The 22625-nt window shown below is 42.7% G+C and overlaps 1 protein-coding gene and 1 non-coding gene across 4 annotated transcripts; one reads left to right on the top strand and one right to left on the bottom strand.

Annotated features, from left to right (window-relative positions):
- The first annotated feature begins 1482 nt into the window (after positions 1–1482).
- Positions 1483–22392, top strand: C10H11orf97 (chromosome 10 C11orf97 homolog). 3 transcript variants are annotated; one of them, XM_058687441.1, is made up of 4 exons: positions 1483–1802; positions 6764–6868; positions 18387–18495; positions 22080–22392. In XM_058687441.1, exons 1-4 carry the CDS (start codon positions 1655–1657, stop codon positions 22087–22089), a joined length of 372 nt encoding a protein of 123 aa, XP_058543424.1. In that variant the 5' UTR covers positions 1483–1654; the 3' UTR covers positions 22090–22392. The 3 variants fall into 3 exon arrangements, with proteins under 3 accessions (XP_058543424.1, XP_058543422.1, XP_058543423.1); XM_058687439.1 differs by having other exon boundaries at positions 1485–1802; positions 18387–18579; XM_058687440.1 differs by having other exon boundaries at positions 1489–1802; positions 18387–18512.
- On the bottom strand, positions 8601–8788 carry LOC131488991 (U2 spliceosomal RNA). Its single transcript, XR_009250367.1, has one exon. It is a non-coding gene; the product is annotated as a U2 spliceosomal RNA (small nuclear RNA).
- Positions 22393–22625: the final 233 nt, after the last annotated feature.

Below are 22625 nucleotides of genomic sequence, written 5' to 3'. Positions count from 1 at the left end.
CAAAAAAAAAAACAAAAAAAACAGGGCCTGTACCAGCGGTAAGGAATAGAATGATTCTCTAATGGCAACATTAGATACCGGAAGACAATGACTTTAAAATTCTGAGGAAAAATGATTTCCAATCGAAAGTTCTTTACCCAGCCAAACTTCCACGTTAGTAGAAAGTAAAATAACGACACTTTCAAACTGATAGGACTTGGACATTTTATCTTCCATATACCATTTCTCAAAATGCTACTGGGGCCAGACTTCACCAAATAAGTGAGTAAACCAAGAATGAGAAAAGATGGGATACACAAAACAAGGGATCGAATGCAAGAGACAGCCAAAGGGAAATCCTTAGGCAGCAGCTGTGCAACTAGAGGTCTAGAGAGCAACCAGTCCAACCCTTTTTAAAAAAGATAAAATTGACAAAATTGCTCATGAGTTGGAACATATTAAGAGAGAGAGAGTTTAGGAATCCATCAGTGATCAGGACATTAAAAAGCAAGAAAATTAAAAACAAGGGCAGTTACCAACTCCAGGAAGTTAAAACGCTATTCAGAAGGGAAAAGTCACCATAGTATTATTATATAGCTCAGCTGTGACTAGAGTTAACTTAGTCATGGTAATACAAATGCTCTGGCCAAAATTTTGATTTATCTTTACTAGGGGTTTGAGGGGGCAGTGAATATATGGGAGGTGAGGAAAAGGAAGGAAAGATAAAGCCTTATTCTTTCAAAGTAGGAGATCAGCATATGATACCTAAAACTGAAAAACCTAAAAGCATCAAAATAAACACTTGGTTACGTGGTTGTAAATACTAAAGTGTCAGCCAAGAGACGTGAAAGTGGTTGCTTTGGGGATGAAATGGAGGCAGGTGGGGTCCCCTGCATTTGGTTATAAGTTTGTAGAACTATTTGACTCTGTAAAATAATGCACATTTACTCCTCATAAAAGTAACACCACATCGTAATTTTATTTTTCAATGACTGCAAAAGCAAAACAAAAGCAACCTCATGCCCCGAATAAAGCTCTAGGTTTTCCCGTTTGCTACTCAAATCAAATTTCTCTGAATTTGATAGTCTCATCTGTAAAAATAGTTACTATGTATAGATTGAAATAGATTGTGAATACAAAAGTGCTTGAAAACTACAAGAGTTGTTTAAAAACAACTTAGAATCCAAAAGTTTGGGATCCTCCACATGCATTTATTTGATCACGCGTGTAGCAGGGAGCGAGACAGGATGAGCTCAACGCACGTGAAACTAGCGACCTTACCCTGAACTCACCTGTCTAGTACCTGCTCCTACTCCTACCTGCTCCAGGGGGTGATCTATTCTTTGGGCCTGTGACCTCGGACAATTTCCTTAGCTTTCCTGAATCTCAGTTTCCCTACCTGGGAATAGTAAAGCTACTCCTGCGAAGTGGGAGTGAGAAACAAACGAAAGCCTAATGGAAAGTCCTTTGTTTTGGTGGGTAGGTAATCGATGCTCCCTAACTTCAGGGCCGCCCTGGGCGCGCGGGACACCAAGGGCCGTGGAGAAGCACCCTGAGAACTTCTGCAGCCGCGAAGATCCGCAGTCACTATGGCAACCGGAGACGCCCGGCGTTCCCTAGGTAGCGCGCGGAGGAGCGGAGAAGGCCGGGGGCAGCCGGCGAAGATCCCCGCGGCATGAGGCGGGAGGAAGCGGTGGCGGTGACCTCGGTGGCGGCGCCGGAGCCGGGCCGCGACGGGGAGCAGCCTCGGCCGCCGGCGGGACTGGGGTGCGGGGCGCGAGGGGAGCCCGGCGGCGGCGGACCCCAGGAGTCTTGCAAACAGTGTGAGTTCCCCTCCAGTCGCGCACCCGGCGCGGAGGGACGTGTGGCGTGCAGAACGCGTGAAATGGGGAATGGGGGGAAACCGCAGTGAGACTGGCTGGGGCCAGGAGGGTTTTGGAGGGAGGGGGCAGAGCTGCCGTTTCGGCAAAGGCAGGGGAGCTCATGGCACTGTGGTCGAGAGGATCAGGTCCCTTTCCCCAAAGCCTGTTTCACAAAAGGCTCCCTGAAGCCCAAGTAGCCTCCAACCTATAGGTAGTGGCATTGGCCTGGAAGGTATTGAAAAAAAAAAAGTGTGTGTGTGTGTGTGTGTGTGTATAAATTATAAAATTATAAATATAAAATCTGCATAGAAAATAAAATTATAAAATTATAATTATAAAAATCTGTAATATATAATATGAATTTAAAATTGTATATAATAAATATATAAGAATATATTTATATATTTATATATAATAAATATATATAAATAATGCAAATTATTTTATATACTAAGTATATGTAAATAATATAAATATATTTATATATAAAATACGTATTATATATTAATATATTGCTACATAATTCTATATGTTATGTACAATTATATATTATATATTGTATATGAATTATTATTTATATCTAAATAATACATATTAATTTCTATATAATAAAATGTATAGACATTTATAATCTGTATATATATAAATTATACACACACACACACACACACACACAGAAATACGTAGATCATTTTTGCCAATTCCTTCATTTTACAGACCAGGAAACTGAGGTCTAGATTAGAGGAAATGAAGTGACTTTCCTACAGTCGTTCAGTCAATGCCGGAGAAATACTTAAAACACTTAAACTCACATCTGTTGGACTCTCAGTTCATCAATTGTTACTACCTGAGGCTTTTAGAATCTCACAATTATGGGCCACATTTCAACACACGGTTTCCTCCTTTGCCCTGCCGAACACACAAACAATATTCGAGTGAGTAAAGGCAGCTCTGGTCCAGTCACCACCAACCTGGCTGAAACCTGAGTCTGCTCCAGACCTCAGCACTCATCCATGTTGTTCCGTGAATTTGCAGATGTTTCACAGCCCACTTGTGCTCTACAGGTTTTCAGTGAGTGCTGAGGAATGATGATGGTGAATATCATAGGCCAAAAGAGGAACACCAGCAGTTTCTAGCCCTTCTGCATTGCCTCCTTGATTGCCTCTCTAGGGACCGGCCTCAGGCTCTAGCAGTTCCTTCGGTGCCCAGGCAGACCCCAGGAGGGAGGGGTGGGCTCAGCTCCTCTGTCTCAGGGGGCCACACACTCTGCTCCCAGGACACCTCATTAAGGACCCGCAGAACCTGTGTCTCCTAATGAAAGGGCCTCTTCCCTCAGCATCAGCCCCACATTCCTTGGATTATTATCAACAGCATGGAGGGGTCTTACTTACAGCAATGAAATCTAGTATGTTTAAGTATACAGTATATTTAAGTACATCCTTATTCTGACTGAAATTCCATCTGGGAATTTTCCTTACTGCATGCCAGGCATTGGGCAAGCTGCAGAGAAGTGAGTACCGAATTAAGGCATGTGTCCAAACTTTCAGGAACTCACAAAGTCGGGGGTGGGGCATGTGGAGTTCTTGCTTCAGCCTTCCGGAGAATCTTCTCTGAAGGCCTCAGCCTAAGTAGAGCCAGGCTATTCACACCCACATGAAGTACCCATTCAATTTTCAAATGTTTCTTGGAAAGGTCTTCAGTCTCTCTGTAGTTTCTACTCCCTCATCACAGATCTGATCTGAAATAGACAGAGATGAAATGAGGTCCTTTTCCAATGAAACACCCTTAAATTGTATGAAGGTGGATATTTGAGCAGCCACCAAATCTTTTATAGACTTCAGTGTCATCTTTGAAATTCTTTGGAGCCCTCTCACCGTGCTGGCTAACCTCTTCCAACATTCTCCAGTTTATTAAATCACTGAATCCAGTATTCCAGATGTGATCAGATTAGGCTAGTGTGGTGGACGATAACCTCCCTTGAGCTGAACCTTATGCTTCTATTAAACGGATCCAGGATCACATTAGCTGTTTTGGCAGGCACATTGTATTATTAATATACATAACAAATGCAGTCTATGACATCCTTAGTTTCTCTTTCCTCTTTCGTCCAACTGAAAACATTTGGACACTTTTCCTACCTTATATTTATGCAGTTAATTGTCTCGTCCTAAAAACAAGTTAGTGTATTTATCTCCATCAATACCATTTTGTGAAATTTAGCATTTCGTTCCTGGTATGCAAGCAGCCCGTTGAGTCCTGAGTTTGCCATTCAGCAAGTCTGTGCCATTCTCACATTTGGTGAATTTATGGGCAATTCCTATACCCAAATTAGGAGGTGGTTCCAAGAGTTCCGAGTAGAGCCTCTAGAAGACCCTGATCTTTGCCATGAGTGCTCTGCCTCCTACAAATACACTTTATCAAATGCCTTTGTTGAAATGCGGATACATTATGGCTGCAACATCCCCCTAATCTAGCTGGTGTAGTAACTGGGGTTTGGGAATCAGGTAGGCTTGGCTTTTAATTTTTATGACTAGTTTTGTGATTTCTGAGAGTTGCTTTCTCAACGATCAAATTAGGAATAATTATCCCTGCCCATAGAGTGATTTTGAGAACGAGAGATGATATATGTAAGATGCTAACAACATCTGTATGGTAGCATTCAATAAATTATAGCAATTGTTAATTAGCTCTTAACAAAAGAAAGCCATTTAGTCTGGGATAACATGGTTTTAAGTAGGTCCTTAAAACTTGGTGATCACCGTTCTTCATTGTCTGTGACTCACAAGCCATCTGTTGACTAACCCACGCAAAATGTTGAAGATCAACATCCAGTTGCTATGTCAGAGTTTGTAGAATTGTTTCCTTTTTTCCTTCCTTCTCTCTTTTCCTTCCTTCCTTCCTTCCCTCCTTCCTTTCTTCCTTTCCTCCTTCCTTCTTGGAGCAGGGAATATTTGCCTAGACTAAGCTCCTTACCACTATAATTTTTAACAGTTCCTCAAAACCTTTGGTGATTTCCTCCAGAAATTCTTGTAGCAGCACAGCTGAAATTCGTCAAGAGACTTGAACTTAGAGCAGGTGATCTCTTCTGTACTACTGACCGGTTACAGGATTTTCTTCCTTCTTAGCCATGGTTCCTATACCCTTTCCTTCCTTCAGCTCCTAATTTAGCCAAAAACATTTAAACCAAAGTTAAGATTGAGTAATGCTAACTGCCACCTCCCCTTCATAGGACTCCTAACTTTTGGGAAACAAACGTGAGACCCAGAAAGTGTCTAATTTTACTTTGTTCATGTTTGAGGGCATGTTTGAGTTTTCATGACCAGGAATGACCCACATAGCCAGAGGCAACTGGTCTATTACCCCATTTGGACCAGTCTGTACACAAGTCAAATCTATTCACCAGTGTATCGGTTAGTCTGGAAAAGATGAGGCACATACCATTGTGAGTTAAAGTCACATCTTAAAATAGCTAAAGTATTTGGTTGTTTAGGTTTTCCATGATTCCTTGGATTGAGCTTTTGGGTATTAAGACTAGAACTACTTGTTCCCTTACATTGACAAGGCTGCATTGGGATTCATGCACAAGAATAGTCTTTGAACTCTATCTAATTTAACAATGCTGAGTTCTGCTTGAACACATATTTGGTCTATTATTGTGCCAGATTGTGTTCTAGGACTCGGATGGACTGAACAGACAACATTCCTGCCCTACAGTATGTATGGTCTGGTAAGGAAGGCATATATTCAACTAGTAGTTACGTAAATAATGGTAAATAAAGCAAATGAAGCCATATACAAATTGTAATAAATGAAATAAAAGAAAAGAGAGTATTATGAGAAAAAGTAACCAGGGACATTTCAAGATTGTAGAGTCAGGGAAAGTTTCCCCAAAGAACTGACATTTAAGCCTGCACTTGAAATTTGAGTAGAAGCTACTCAAATAATATTATATTATTAGGAGAAAGGCAGTTCAGGCCGAAAATAGAATGTACAAAGGCTTTGATGTGGGAATGGGCAGAAGGGCCATGATGAAGCTCAGAGACCAAGAGAGTGGGGCTGACAGGAGAGACCGGGGAAGACAGTGTCAGCACAGAGCTCGGGGCGGGGGGGTGAGCAGAAGAAATATTGCTAAAGTGCTTAGAACAAATAACCTAGTCCTCCACAATAGCAGTGATATCCTACAGGGCCAGGCTTAGAGGCCAGGAAAAAGTCATATGTCCATGTGTGGTTCATTACTACAATTCAGGTTGATCTGTAAAAGTAATGATTAAATAATGCTGGGGCTATTCTGTGTCGTGTATCTGGATTATAAACTTCATGCACACATCTGTCTTATTCATTGCTAGGTCCTCTGCCCCTAGCCAAATGCCTGGCACAGAGTAGGTCTTTACTAAGGGTTTATTGAATAGGGGCTTCTCGGTGGCTCAGTTGGTTAAGTGTCTGACTCTTGATTTCGGCTCAGATCATGATCTCACGGTTCATGAGTTTGAGTCCTGCATCGGGCTCAGTGCTGACAGTGTGGAGTCTGCTTAGGATGCTCTCTCTCCTTTTCTCTCTCTCTGCCTCTCCCCTGCTCTCTCTCTCTCAAAAAATAAATAAACTAAAAAAAAAAAAAGGATTTATTGAATAAATGAGTTATCTTGAAGCTAACGAAGGAAACTCCATCTATTTATTCATAATAACTGAAAGAGGTATCTGAAACTCACCACAAAAGTTCAGGAATTATGTGACAGCAAAAAGTCCCAAAGGAACCAAAAATTACAATGAAAGGGATTTTTCCAAAATAGAGCCTCAGGGGGAAATCATCTGCTCTCTGTATGGAAGGATGTGTCCTTTTAGAAAATAGTTATTCAGTAGGTATAATGGCCAGAAAGTTGGGCGTAATTTATGATAAGTAACTGATTTGATTCATGTCTTTATAGGGAAGAAATTCTTGTATTCAGAACCACATAAGCGAATTAAGGAAGTACTGGAAGAAGAACTTTATATTAAAAGAGATGAATGCCACATTAAAAATGCACCTGCAGGTAATCTCAGTGACAAACGAAGTGTAGTTCTGAAATGAAACTGAAATTACCTATTTGATGGGAGAGTGATTATTTTATCGATTACAAAACCATGACTATCAGAAGAAAAACGGATCCTTGGGAAATTCTTGAGCTAATTTTATAATTAGTTCACCTCTGTGCAAATAAGCTTATATTTAGGGAAAAAAATGAGCTGGGCGTCAGGATCTACATTGCTGCCCCACATTTTTGGTGGAGTTATTTAATTTAATGAGAAGTAGGATTTTTGCCAAGAAAAGCAAAATAACATCTTCAATCTTTATCAATATAGGTATGACCAATAACAGTGGTTCCCAGAGTTTAGATTTCATCAGAATTACCTGGGAGAGCATGTTAAAAGCAGAATGCTGGGACTCATTCCTACAGTAACTGGCTCAGTAGTTGGGGGGTGGGTGGGGAATGGGCGCAATTTGCATTTCTACCGAGCTCACGGTTGATGTTGAGGCTGATGGCGCAGGGACCAATTTGCAAAATTGCTGACCCAGAAGAATCGAAGTCATTTAAACAGGTCAAACAATCGGGGTGCCTGGTGACTCAGTTGGTTGAGTGTCTGACTTTGGCTAGGGTCGTGATCCTGCGGTTCCTGAGTTCAAGCCCCGTGTAGGGCTCTGTGCTGACAGCTGGGAGCCTGGAGCCTGCTTCAGATTCTGTGTCTCCCTCCCCCTGCCCCCCCCCCCCCCACTCATGTGCATGCTCTCTCTCTCTCTCAAGGATAAATAAACATTAAAAAAAACCATCCAAGAATTTTATTGTATATACACATAGTTTACGGGTTATATGGTCTGGGTATTGATAGTTCTCATTGATGGTTTGGGAAAAGATAAGCTCTAGAAGCCCAGAATCCCTCACAGATGTTATTTTGGAACCACTGGAGCCCCCTCGTTTTCGTGATTCCTTCTCAGTGACTACTGGGTGCACATTTCATGCTTTTCAAACAATCAGGTTTTTATTGCAAATCTCTTGGGTGCCAGCATTCCTAGAGGAAAGAAAAAGAACTGTAAGATGTGACTCCTATACTCAGAGAACTTGACATTTTCTGAGGAGGATTGTTGAATCCCCAGCGGGGCCCAAATTCTCTAAGGATTCCCAAGAGCTGATGCTGCAGGCCCAGAAGTGCATTTTTTCAGACTCTCCAATTTTTTTTCCCACTTTCCATCACAGAACCAGTCATACAAACAGATTTTAGGCCTCCTCTATTGCCCATTCTTACGAAAGGAGAGACCAGCAAAAATGGCCAGTTTTACTGATACTGTGTCTGGAAGGAAAATATAAAGTCTGGATGTAGAATGCTTCTACTAAACTGCTTCTCTGAAACTCTGCCCATATGTACAATTTCCCTAGTGGTTAACAAAATTTTTAAGTCTTACACTGTTTTATTTTGGGGTTATTTCATATACGCGCTTATAAATCTATAATGTATATACTAGCTAGATATTGTATTATTGTTATTGGTTACAATTGATTTTTTTGACAATATAAGTGATTAGGAAATATGATATGATTTATAAAAAATTCATTTTTCTAAGCCATCTTTGCAAATATCCTTCCTATAAAATAGAAATGCTTGGGCTGCATTTTTTGAAACAGCCACCAGAGGTCGCACAGAGGGGGGTCTTTTAGTCTAGACCGAGAACAGACTCTGGAAGATTAAAGTTTTATATATTTTTATTTTTATCTTCGTTTATTTATTTATTTTGGGTTCACCATTCCTGGAGATACTGCGATACCAGCTCGATGTGTGGACGGAGAGAGCTCCTATTCCATCTCCCTGCTCCCCAAATCCACTTAACGTACTGTCCTCAGGTAGAGGACTTACCAGGTATTTTAACTGACCAGAACACACGCTGCATTTGATCTTAGCCAAAAGCCCGAGAAAGCGATGGAAGGTTAAGTTTTAAAGGGGCTTTGCTTATGGAAAACAGGAACTACTGATTTTTTTTTTTCTTTTTCTGTTCTTAAAAAAAAAAAAAAAAAAAAATGAACAAGGCTGGCAGCTCTGTGTCCTTGGCCACAACAGGGAACTGGCACAGGGAGGGTGCTTAGTCTGAGTGTTGTCGCTCTGGGCCAGCCATTGAGCCTCCTACTGCGGGGTTTCCAGTGACAGTGACAGACTCCTTTGAATACACGATGAAAGCGATCACTTCTCTTTCTGGAGAGCACAGCTTGTCCCATACACGCAGAACTCTGCATAAAATTTTTAGGGGCTAGTGCGGCTTCCATAGCAGCTATTCCTACATGTTAACGGTAAGCACACTAGACCCGTTGCTTCCACTGCTGCACTTACTGTTTACTCCTTCACCCATTGCAAATAGGCTTCTGTTTCTGTGAATCCAAGGAAACCGTTCGTCTCCAGATGGTGAGTGACCTTCCTCTTGAAGGTCAAATCCGATGATCTTGAAAGTCAACTACAGCCCCCAAACTCATCACACTCAACTTCTCTGTAGCACCTGACGGAATTGTTGACTCCTTCCCTTTGAAAAGACTTTGTCCACTTAGCCTCCGGGTCACCATTCCAGTCTCCTGGTTTTGCTGGTGCTACTCTTTGTCACCTTTGCTGGCTGTCCCTCCTCCTCACCTCTAAACTTTGGAGAGCTCAGTCACAGGCCCTACCTTCATTTCTTGAGCGATCACATCCAGCCCCGCTGCGCTCATGACTCCCCAACTTGTATCTCTGGCCTCTGCTTTTCCCCTCAGATCCCCAAAGCTTAACTTAACTTCCCACCTGGGTGTCCGTTAGGCCTCTCAAACTTAACGTGTCCAGAACAGGACTCTTATTCTACACCACCCTTCAACAGCTCTTCCCCATCTCAGGAAATGACATCACCATCCACTCCATTGCTTAGGCCCAATATCTAAAAGTCAAATCTTCAAACTTCCTGTCCAGTCCCTTAGCTAATCCTGTTAAGTCTACTTTGGAAATACATCCTAAATCTCCCCAACTGCAACCTCGTCCAAGCCCCTTTCATGTCTTCCAAGCCCAGTAGTAGCACCCTATTACAGCTTCTACTGCTGTCCCCACCCCCCCCCCATTCTGTTCTCTACACAGAACCCAGAGGGAGCTCTCACAACATAACTCGTCGCACCTCACCTCCATACTCAGAACTCTCCGATGGCTCCTTATTACTCTTAGACGAAATCCCAGTCCCCTTGTGTGGTCTGCTCAACTTTCTGAAGTCAACCCTTATGGTTCCCCACCCCACCGTAGCCACACAGATTTTCCTGATGTTCTGGAACATGCCAAACCCTTTCCCACCTCAGAACCTTTACACTTCGCCCAGACCATCAAATGTCTTTCTCCCTTTTCCTTCAAGTTTCAGCTCAAATGTCACCTTCTTGGAGGTAACATCTCTACCAGGTTAAAATAGAGACTACCCACTCCTCCAATTACTCTCTAATGTTCTATACCACTTTCTTCTTTCTGCTCTTTAAAAGAAAAAATTACTACCTGTAATTAAGTATTTATTTGCATACTTCTTTACTGACGACCTCTCCCACATAAGCTATATGAGGATGGGGGCTTTATTTTGCTTACTACAAATCCTCATAAAAGCCATGTGATGTAGGTATTATGATCCCCATTTTATGGATGAGAAAACTGAGATTTTGAGAGGTTTTTGCTGTCCAAGGTGATGCATTAAGTGGCAAAACCAGATTCCAAACTCAGGTTTGACCCCCAAATCCCATTGGCTTTTATGCACTATAGTGTTTCCATGTTATGACTAAGTTCCATGGGTACTGTTCTGCCCGTGACTGGCTTGAGATTTCTGCAACACGAGACATAGTTGATATGTCAACTCATAGATGAGTTCTCTCCTTAAACCTCGTTTCTTCCTCACACTCCTTGATACTAAAATGTCCTTATTCTCTCACTTCTCTGCATGTTTCTTTTCATCCCCCTTTAAGAACTCTCTCCCACACATCCTCATCATCAAATATTAGTGTTTATCAGGGTGTTACCCACAGTTTTCTAAATCTTGTTCCATTGGCTTTCCCTGGATCATCACCACTATTCCCACTCTTTCTACCACTACCTCATTGTGATGTGCCTGTGTCTGAAATCTGTGTCTCCAGGCTAAGTTTCTCTTAGTGGATGTCCCATGTCCAACATCAGCACGTCCCAAACAAAACTCCTGCTTCTCCTCGGCTTCTTCCTTCCTACATATCACCTGTCCCAATGCATGACGTGGCCTAATGTCCAAGTCCAAAACCAGAGAGCCACCCTCCATACCCACTCCAGATCACCACGTCCCACATCTAGTGAGGCTGTCGGGGGCGTCTTAGTCTGGGTCAGGATCCCTAACTGTTGACTCCTCTGTCTGACAGGTTCATCTTGCAAGCAGATAGACATATTTATTTGTTCTGCGTTGTAATTTTTGAATTTATGAACCAGCTGTCAACATTTCAAAAATCAGGACTTTTTACATACAAATCTAGATGTTTAGATTATGTTGGGTGAAGAGGGAGACGGGAGGAGAAAGAGAGATGTGACGACCAAGTTGACGTTCACACCTGGCAGCAGTGGCTGGAGTTGGGTTATGCCACCCTAGCTGGCCTGCCCACTCTGTTCCCCCTTGCGTGCGAAGTTCCCCAGTCAAGTGGGGCATTTCACAAGCTATGTTCACACGTCCACTGCAGACTTTCTCCTTTCATGGTGGAAATGGGAAAAAAATGTGTTTCTCTGGCATCCATGCCTCCAACAAAAGTAGAACAAAATAAGAGTAGGAGAGCCAATTATTTCTTGCCTCTGGCCTGCTTTAAATAAAACGTCTAACTAGTAGATACATTATATATATACATATATATACAGATATATATATGTATATATCTACATATATGTATACATACATCTACATATATACAGATATATATATATATATATATATATATAATATATACATGTATTATATATATTTGAATTTATGACTATAGATAAACAATCTATACTATTTCTTAGACATACCCAAGTCTAGGAGGCGCCTGGGTGTCTCAGTCGGTTAAGCCTCCAACTTCGGCTCAGGTCATGATCTCGCGGTTCGTGAGTTTGAGCCCCCCTTTGGGCTCTGTGCTGACAGCTTGGAGCCTGGAGCCTGCTTTGGATTCTGTGTCTCCCTCTATCTGCCCCTCCCCTGCTCTCACTTTGTCTCTCTATCTCTCTCTCCCTCTCTCTCAAAAAAAAAAAAATAGACATTAAAGAAAATCTAAAAATATCTGAATTCTAAATATCTAAATCTAAATTCCAGGGACCCCAAGGTATATATGCATGCATGCAAGCATATTTGTGTAGCAAGGGTTGCATTAATTGGGTTTGTTTGCATTCCACATCCTCTCACCACAATCGGATTGAGGGAAGCGAGATTTCAGTAAGCATCCAGGCTGGAGTTTCTCTCAACCGTCGATAAAGCACCAAAACGCCAGGTCACGTAGCAAAGGGTGAAATTACCAAACAGCTTAGGCCATTTATCAAGAGGGGGGTTGGCCTGAAGTCAGGCAACTTAAATCATAGCATGTTTTGTTTGTGACCGAACTAATGATGACAATTATGGAAGTGCCCAGAAGCAGTGGACTTCACTTATTTCTGTGCTTTTTCTCTTTTCCTCTGGTTGAGTGAAATCGGTGTAAGATCAAAATTTTCTTTTTCTTGGGTTGAAGGAAGTAAATAAGAAGTCTAAGATGCATTAATTAGGTTTTGTGGACGTGTAACAGAGTAAACATTGCCCTTATTTTGGAATACTTTTGTTTGGGTGGCAGTAGGAGATTCAGGTTTGTCTTCTGGAGCCTTCAGCGAAATGAGCTACCTAGTTGTTCATGTGGTCGTGTTGTGGCAGCAGTTACTAAGAGTTGTGACGACGGGGGGCCTGGGTGGTGTAGTCGTTTAAGAGCCTGACTTCTGCTGAGGTCAGGAACTCGAAGTTCAGGGGTTGGGGCCCTGCGTCCGCCTCTGTGCTGACAGCTCAGAGCCTGGAGCCTGCTTCGGATTCTGTGTCTCCCTCTCTCTCTGCCCCTCCCCGTCTCATACTCTGTCTCTCTCTCAAAAATAAAACAAACAACAAAAAGAGTTGTGACGACATTGACATGGGCGAGATATCCCAGGTGGTTGTTACCCCTTACTTGGATCTGGGGAAGGACATCAGTGACCACAGGAAACATGGGCTTCCAGGCTGCATAGCCCTCTCTTCTCGGGGATTTTGATTCTTTCCTGGCTCCTTGTACAGAGATAGGTGGGCTCAGTGAGAAGCATTGGAGGCTGGGGTAAGGGGTAGGTGTGGGTCCAGGGTGTCTACGTATATATGATGGTGGTGGTAATCATAATAAGTATTATTAGTAACTAATAGTATTACTATTATATTTTTGCGGTTTTTATAAATTATATCTTTCAACCCTTGCAATGACCCTGCACTCTTATTATTCCCATTTTGCAGATCTGGAAGCTGAGGCTTAGGGAGGTACAGTGACTTACCCTTTGTCACACAGCACGAAAGGCTTTTCAGAAGCTGATGTCCTTGCTCTCAGCCATTGGCTTATAATGTCTGTTTTAAAACATAAGATTATTGGGGCGCCTGGGTGGCGCAGTCGGTTAAGCGTCCGACTTCAGCCAGGTCACGATCTCGCGGTCCGTGAGTTCGAGCCCCGCGTCGGGCTCTGGGCTGATGGCTCGGAGCCTGGAGCCTGTTTCCGATTCTGTGTCTCCCTCTCTCTCTGCCCCTCCCCCGTTCATGCTCTGTCTCTCTCTGTCCCAAAAATAAATAAAAAATGTAAAAAAAAAAAAAAAAAACCAAAAACAAAAAAAACCATAAGATTATTGGGGCACCTGGTGGCTCAAGTCAGTTAAGCGTCCGACTTCGGCTCAGGTCATGATCTCACGGTCCTTGAGTTTGAGCCCCGCGTCGGGCTCTGTGCTGACAGCTCAGAGCTTGGAGCCTGCTTCAGATTCTGTGTCTCCCTCTCTTTCTGCCCCTCCCTTGCTCGCACTGTCTTTCTCTGTCACTCAAAAAAATGAATAAATGTTTAAAAAATTTTTTAAATATTAAACATAAGGTTATGTTTTCTGAGGTTATTATTATTGAAATTGTATTGGTAGCAGATAGTATTCTCTTCAGTAAAAGAAAAGCTGTCACAATCTTTTCCAAGTTCTGCCTCAAGTTCAAACTTGAGGTAGAACAGTCTTCAGAGGATTTACACATTCCTGCCAGAAAGGACAGGGTCTGGCCTCTACTCAAAAACAGTCTCATCATCCTGACAAGCAAATGCCATTTTCTGCTCAAATCTTCTGTCAGATGAGAATGGAGTTTGGGGGGTGGGGGAGGGCACCTGGGTGGCTCAGCCAGTGAAGTGTCCAACTCTTGATTATTGGCTCAGGTCATGATCTCATGGTCTGTGGGATCGAGCCCCACATTGGGCTCTGCACTGACAGCATGGAGCCTGCTTGGGATTCTCTCTCTCCGTCTTTCTCTGCCTATCCTTCTCTCTCTCTCTCTCTCTCTCTTTTTCTCAAAACAAATAAATAAACTGTAAAAAAAAAAATTAAAAAAAAGAGAATGGAACTCATGGGAAAGTTCCAACTTATGGAACGTTCTGGATAGGTAAGAATTAGCCTATATCATCATGCACATATTCTTAGTGACTCCCTGAAGATTTCCCCCCTCCTTACAACTTTTTAAAATGAAGAGGTAAGCTTGTGAAACAGGTATTATCATTTATCATTTTACCATTTATCTTAAAACTATTTCTACATTTCTAAGAACTTCTGCAGAGGACTTTGTGGAAATAAATTAATGTTTTAATTTAATGTTTTCAAGTTGCAAGGGCTTTTATATTTTCCTGGCTACAACCTGCAGAGGTTATAGTAATCATGAAAAATCCGATTAATAACACTTACTAGTTTTCTGTCACACAACATTACCTTTTGCAATGACTTTCCCAAGTGTCCTGCCAAATCCATTGACTTGTGTCTATATGTCCCAGAATGCATAAAAACTGAATTTTCAGCTTTGCTTATTTATTACATTTAGTACCAATTTAGACAATGTAAAACATCGCTCGGCAAGCGTGGATATGTTTGTTATTCATTGATTCATTCAACGAAAATATTTTGTGTACCTACAATGTAAAGGAATTTACTAGACACCAAAGGCACGTTAAGGTAATTACAGAGCCTAGGAGTCACCAAAGATGAATTTAAATTGCTTAAATTTTCCTTCCTGTGGTCAAATCTCTTGACGATATTTACACAAAGGAAGCCCATATGATATGGCTCTAAACTCGCTTTTCAAGCTCCAGTGTTCTACTCAAACTTATCTTCCCTGAAAGACCAGGCCAGGTCCTCCTGGCTAAAATTTCTAGCATAAAGTCATGGTTTAGTAACCTTCACAGTCAGGACAAACACACACCTAGAAAGGTCTCTGAGTAGAAGGGGTTGGGGGCGGAGAAGGGAGGAGGGAAGAAGACGCTCCTGAAGATTCTGAGCTTCCAGAAGGGACTGAATTGCTTCCTCTCAGCTGCCCTTTCCTTTCTAGGTTGTGTGCCAGCCCTGTGGTCTCCCTGGCCCTCCTCCCCTCTTTGTCTTTTCTTCCTGCTCTCGGAATGCACATGCCCAGAACTGAGGGAGTTGGATTTCTCTTTCAAGAAGCTGCTTCAAAAGGCACTTGTGCTTCTTTCTAGGCTTTAAAAAAAATTTTTTTTTTTTAAAATGCTTATTCATTTTTGAGAGAAAGAGACAGAGCACAAGCCAGGGAGGGGCAGAGAGAGAGGGAGACCCAGAATCTGAAGCAGGCTCCAGGCTCCGAGCTGTCAGCGTGGAGCCTGATGCGGGGCTCGAACCCACAAACTGTGAGATCGTGACCTGAGCCGAAGTCGGAAGCTTAAGCGACTGAGCCACCCAGGTGCCCCTCTTGGCTTCCTTTTCTCCAGTTGAACATATCACCATCTGTAACTTCTTCATCCAAACATCAAGTCAAGTCAAAGCAGTGCTGTTTTTTTTCCCAGCAGCCTCTTTTCCTGAGTACAATAAATACTTACACATAACTATATTTTGCTTTGATTTTTTTGTCACACATTACTGAACATCTGCATTTACATTTGAGGTGTATTCCCCAGCAAGTTGTAAACCTCCAGATATTCCTGTGATTGCATTTGAAAGCTTAGTATTAGATTAGTATGATTTTTCTATCAAATTTAATGTGGTTTTTCTACATTAAATTTCTACATTCTGCCTCCTGATTTCAAATGGTTTTTCATTGGCCAGAACTTCCCACAATGTGGAACAAAACGAAATCTATTCCCTTGGTTTCTTTAAAAAAAAAAAAAAAATTTTTTTTTTTGATGTTTGTTTATTTTTGAAAGAGAGACAGACAGAGGGTGAGTGGGGGAGGGGCAGAGAGAGAGGGAGACACAGAATCCGAAGCAGGCTCCAGGCTCTGAGCTGTCAGCACAGAGCCCGACACAGGGCTCGAATCCACGAACTGTGAGATCATGAGTTGAGCCAGTCAGGTTAGCCTGGTGGCTAACCAACTGAGCCACCAGGGTGCCCCTATTTCCTTGGTGTCTTACCAGGTGTTGTACACACGGGGTATCTAATAAATACCTGTGAGCTCCTAAATCTGAGAGCATATTACCCAGAGGCTAGAGAGCAGCTCTTTTCTGTCTCTAGACAGGATAGAAGAGGAGGAAACTGGGTGGAACAGTGCAGAAAGATTTAGGTTAGGTATAAGGAACAGCTCAAACTTTGTAAGGTCTTGACAGAAGGAGACTGTGGAATCTTCACCGAAGGTCTTTGAGGGAGGGGGGAAAACTAACCTTGCCGGCTTCCGCGACTCCATTCAGGAGTGGGGAGGGAGAGGCAAGCGCTGACAACCCGCTTGGTGAGTCAGCTCATGGATTGTGCCTGTGGAAATTGAATCTGAGTCCCTGCTTGGATAGGAAGATTATTGTCCCTGTAAAACTAATAGCTACCATTTATTGAATGCAAAGCACTTTATTTCATCCAAATCCTATGATAATTCTTCAAGCTAAGTGTCATCCCTATTTCAAAGCTGGGGAAACTGAGACATCGTGGGTTAAATGACTTGCCCAAAGTCATACAACTGCTAGGTGGTGAAGCAAAGGCTGAAACCCAGATCCCCCCCTGAACACAAACACCGTGCCCCTGATCACCACATGGCACAGAATCCTTTAGGGAGGAATCAAATGTTAGCGTGGAGACCAGTGGGCCGCCGTGGACCTGTGGAGAATACTTGGCTCTAAGATTTGCAGCTTCAGAAATGGTAAACGCAACACATGGCACTAACCTGAATAACCTTACTTGACTTGGGTCACAGTTTTCTGCACGGTAGATTTTTACCAAAAGCTTGTTGATTGACTCTCGAGAGCCAAACAAATGCTTTTAGGATATGGAGGACGATCCAGTGCAAATCAAGGAACTAAAACAATACTTACCGAAGGATGTCAGGATTTAAAACTGCCGTCTGGGGGCGCCTGGGTGGCGCAGTCGGTTAAGCGTCCGACTTCAACCAGGTCACGATCTCGCGGTCCGTGAGTTCGAGCCCCGCGTCAGGCTCTGGGTTGATGGCTCGGAGCCTGGAGCCTGTTTCCGATTCTGTGTCTCCCTCTCTCTCTGCCCCTCCCCCGTTCATGCTCTGTCTCTCTCTGTCCCAAAAATAAATAAAAAACGTTGAAAAAAAAAAAAAAAAATTTAAAACTGCCGTCTGCAGGGCGCCTGGGTGGCGCAGTCAGTTAAGCGTCCGACTTCAGCCAGGTCACGATCTCGCGGTCCGTGAGTTCGAGCCCCGCGTCAGGCTCTGGGCTGATGGCTCGGAGCCTGGAGCCTGTTTCCGATTCTGTGTCTCCCTCTCTCTCTGCCCCTCCCCCGTTCATGCTCTGTCTCTCTCTGTCCCAAAAATAAATAAAAAACGTTGAAAAAAAATTTTTTAAACTGCCGTCTGCTTCGTATCAATGTGTAGTCGTCACGTTCTGAATATTTTGCTACGGTGTTTTTGCTGCGAGCTGGTTGTTTCCTTCAAGGGGAGATTAAATAGCATCGAGTGCAATGTATTAGAAGATTGTTGAATGTAGTTGATGATATGGTAGCTTTTAATTATATTATCTTTGGAAATGTTTGCACTTCTAGGAAATAAATCCGAATCAGATAGGGTTGGCTGCATGAAGTCTATGTATTAACTAATTTATTACTGATCCTTTGTGTTTTGTTATGTATGTTTCTATATTGACTTTTCATCTATTTCTTTAGGGCCAGTTAAATTATCTAATTAATAGCACTATAGAGGTTTAGTTGCCTGGGGGATAACTGAATGAACAAACTGGAATAAAAGATCAAATACTAAAGACCTTGGGTGGTTTGATTAATCACACAAAATAATGCTCCACCCAAATGACTGGAAAAATGATGACCACATAAATACTTGTAAAACATTTTGCGCTAAAAAGAAGCTAATAATTGTCATCTTGCTTTTGAAAATATTGACAGTGGCCCTGGAAGGGATTTGGAGCATTAGAAGGAATCTCCCTGTGGGAGTCTTGAAGCCAGGACTGCGGAGCAGAAACAGTATGCTGCCACAAGCCAAGTACTATTCGAGGCACGGAGGGCTGGGAAGTAAGATCCGGACACTCCTGACTTCTGCTGAAGCCCCTGAGGGCGCCAATTAGTTCACAGACCAGCGGTGCATGCTTTATTTCAAGTTCTCAATCAGAATTCAATCTTCTTTTGGTTTGCTTCTCTCAGGTCGCCTTTAGCTTAGCCGTGTAACCTCAGCGTGGAACTCAAACAGTTACAATTCAGCTAAGCAAATTATCCCACCGCTAGGATAGAAGTTCATCCTCTGAGTTGTACTCCTGACCCTTTCCTTTTTATCTAAGGAGGCCTTTGTGGCACACAGCCAGCCTCGCTGGGGAGGCATCTTGGGCTGTCCCTTTTTCCAGACGGATGATCTTTAGTTACCAGTGGAAATGGGGAGAGGGAAGAGGAGGGAATTAAGGAAGAATCAGACTACTACTTTGCTTGGCTCCCTTAGTGTCACCCCATTTGAGGTAAAAGGCCACCAAGCTGGGCCCAGTGCACTGTTCCTCACAGACACACATAAAGGTTGAAACAAAATATTATTCATTCCTCACTGTCATAGTCAGCGTCTGCCAGGAAATTGGTGGCAGGATGTGGAGAAAGCAGGGGTCTTGGCATGAAGCATAAGTAGTGTCCAGATATTCTAGGGACCTGAGATTCGGTTTACAAATCCTAAAAGTAGCTCTACAAATGGGAGGTTGCCCTAGGATGAAAAGAGATAAGTGAGTAAAAATGCCAAGCTTGGGTAATGCTGTGTTGTACTTATAATTCCAGACTCCTTATGTATAATAATCTCCTGAATTTTTACAACAACCACAGGAAACAGGTACGATTCATTTGATAGGTTAGGCAACTGAGGCACAGAAAGGGTGAATAATTTACCCAGAGCCACTCAGCTAGTGAGTAGAGGTTCCGAGATCAGAATCCAGACAGCCAGTCTCCAGGGGCCTTTAACCACTAGATATTAGAGCCTCTCTGAGTCAAACTGTGCCCAAGAGCTGGGGAGTCTGTTGAACCTAAGAGTGGGGTGAGAGCTCAGAAAAAGTGGCACAAAGGAGGAGGGTCTCCTGGGAGGCAGTCTCTAGGATCTGATTCAGTAGGGAGAAAAATGCAGTCACTAAGAGACAGAGACACAAGGTTAAAGAAAGAAAGAACCCTGGTTACTAAAGGGGATTCATTGTAGCAAAAAAGGACCAGTATGGAGACATGGGTTCAATAAGAAAGGACTAGTGGCCACCATTTGCCATGTGCCAGGCACAACAGTTAAGTGTTTTATATAGCTATGTAATCCACATGTTCACATAAGATGTGAGCTTTAATTTCCATTTTCCAGGTGAGAAAACTGAGGCACAGCGACATTACATTACTCAAGATCCTGTGTCTAAGAGGTGGTGAGGCCAGCACTACCAACCTGTGTCCGTCTGATTTCTGGGATGATGCTCTTAACCTCTGGGCCATCATGGCAGAGAATCTAGTCACTGACCCCAAGGGTGGAACCAGTGTGGGTGGGGTTCAACAGGCTGAGGGGATGTGGGGTTAGGATCCTGGGAGACGGCTCTACTCGAAATCCACAAAGATAGCAGTGTCCTGAAGTAATGTTGATTCAGCTCATGTCTGGGCCTCTTGCCCATTGGGGGCTGTTTATTTCAACTTTCCACCCAATTTGTCAGGTTCTAAGTATAGTGGGTAAATTCATCATTCCAAGAAAACTCACAAAGCAATTTATTTGAAAAAGTGAATGATTTGCTAAATGCCATATTATAAGACTGGTTTGAAGAACAAATTACCTTCACTTGAAGACATAAAAGTCCAACAGATGACCCAATTCATCAGTTGGGGACATAAGATTAAAAACACATGTGTTTCATTTTGACCATGATTGCATTATTTTCATCTGTACAAGTTAGGAGAGACTTATTGCTCCCCCTCATTTTCACTCATCCACACTTCCTTCCTAGCAGCCTCTAGGCCTCTATCGACAGCCCAGGTCAAGCACTAACAGTGATCATAATATCTTAGGTTATTATATCTATATAATCTTAGATTATAATTATTATAATCTATATATCTTAGATTATATATCTTAGGTTCATCTCTGTAAGTTATCAGCTGCGTTTTGCCATATGAAATCCTACTATCTGCTATACAGATCACAGCTGATCATTCTATGCGGACCAGTTTGGTAACAAGGAATTAGACTCTTCTCATTATCAATGAAAAAGGTAGACGCGAGGCACAGAAATATCATAGATGAACAAAATCCACAGATAGTTTTTAAAAACTGATCAGCAGTAAGGCATACGTATCAGAAACTCCATGAAAGCACAAACCACGTCTCTTCCACTAACGACCACGTACTTAGCAGGGTGCCTGGCAAAGTAGGTCCTCAGTCACCTTTTGTCATGAGAATGACCAGTGAATGACGAACCAGGAAGTACATGTTGGATGCCTACTCTATGTTCAGAATCATCTTGCTGCTAACTCATATGTGTCTCTCCCTCCACAAAAGTATATGGTTTTCCCTACTTGAGCCTGCTAAATTAAATAGAATGCAAAATAGAGGGAAAAGCAAGGGGACCTATTGATTTTAGTGTGTTCGTCATGCAAAGTTGCATGTATTGTGTAACAGCTTCGAACTGATGCTTTCAGTGACAGGTTTTCCACGGATTACAATATTTCCAGGACCTTCTCCCATAGAATATACTTCAGTGAGATAACTTAGCGGGTCCTCACCGCCACCTTTTTCCTATTCACTCGTGCTTCTTTTTCTCTTCCTCATGCACAACATGGTCATTGTAGTTGTGACTCTTCCAACATTTAATACACGCGCCTTAAAATTTAAATTTAGAATCACGATCATCTAATTGTACTTCTAAAACACGTTTCTGTTTGATACTGTGAAGCATCCGCTACCTTCCTCAGACCGACAAGTTTTATTCATGTCTTTGTATCGTTTCTTTCTTGTCGTGTGGCATATAACAACAGCAGCTAAAGTTGTCCAGCCCAGCACTTCTGAAGCTTTAATGTGCCTACAAATGACATGGGTGTCTTACTAAAACTCAGACTCCGATACAGTAGGTCTGGGGTGGGCTCTGAGATTCTGCCTTTCTAACCAGCTCCCAGGTGATACCAACGATGCTGGTCGGGACACTGTACTCTGAGAATTGAGGGTCCAGAAGACTGAGCGGCGGGTTCTTTAATTACCTGGATCGCACGGGTGTGGCTTTTACACTCTGCTCTACCAAATGAAGTGCTGTTGGGAACATGAAATCAAATTTAGATTAAAAGGGGGTTGGGACTGGGGCGCCTGGGTGGCTCAGTCGGTTAAGCGGCTGACTTCGGCTCAGTCGTGATCTCGCGGTCCGTGAGTTCAAGCCCCGTGTCGGGCTCTGTGCTGACAGCTCAGAGCCTGGAGCCTGTTTCGGATTCTGTGTCTCCCCCTCTCTCTATGACCCTCCCCCGTTCATGCTCTGTCTCTCTCTGTCTCCAAAATAAATAAACGTTAAAAAAATTAAAAAAAAAAAAGGGGGGGGGGGGTTGGGACTGAGAGCATTTCCCCAGAGTAAAAACTTGCTTATTTGTTCACTATTTTCTTTGCTCTAGGATAAGATGAATACATTTTTCCAGTGACAAGAAACTTCCTTCTCCTGATGCCTGAAAAAACAAGAGCCCGAGCTTGTTTCACAGTTTAAGATGTGTAAAAAAAAAATGTATGTTAGTCTGTAATTCTAATTATTGGTATTAATTCCCCTCTATAAATTAATCCGAGGCAATGGAAGACTATTGGCAAAGTTTGCTAAGCACCTGGAAACAAGGAAGAAGAATATTATATTTACTTTTAGTTGGCACATTTGGAATACATTGAGTTGCTAATTTAACTTATTTTATTAAATGTGTGAAACATGATAAAAACAAAGGCATGTTTATTGAGTCTTTACTTCAAGGTAAATACTATAAACCTTAACCCTTCTCTTAGTATATGTTCATCCATTAAAACAAACAAACAAATGGGGCCCCCCGGGTGGCTCAGTGGGTTAAGTGGCCAACTTCGGCTCAGGTCATGGTCTTGCAGTTCGTGGGCTCAAGCCCCGCATTGGGCTCTGTGCTGACAGCTCAGAGCCTGGAGCCTGCTTCGGATTCTGTGTCTCT

The sequence above is a fragment of the Neofelis nebulosa genome, chromosome 10, assembly GCF_028018385.1.
Source record: "Neofelis nebulosa isolate mNeoNeb1 chromosome 10, mNeoNeb1.pri, whole genome shotgun sequence".
NCBI lineage: Eukaryota > Metazoa > Chordata > Mammalia > Carnivora > Felidae > Neofelis > Neofelis nebulosa.
The sequence above is the reverse complement of the archived record's forward strand: the minus strand, read 5'-3'. Positions and strand labels throughout refer to the sequence as shown.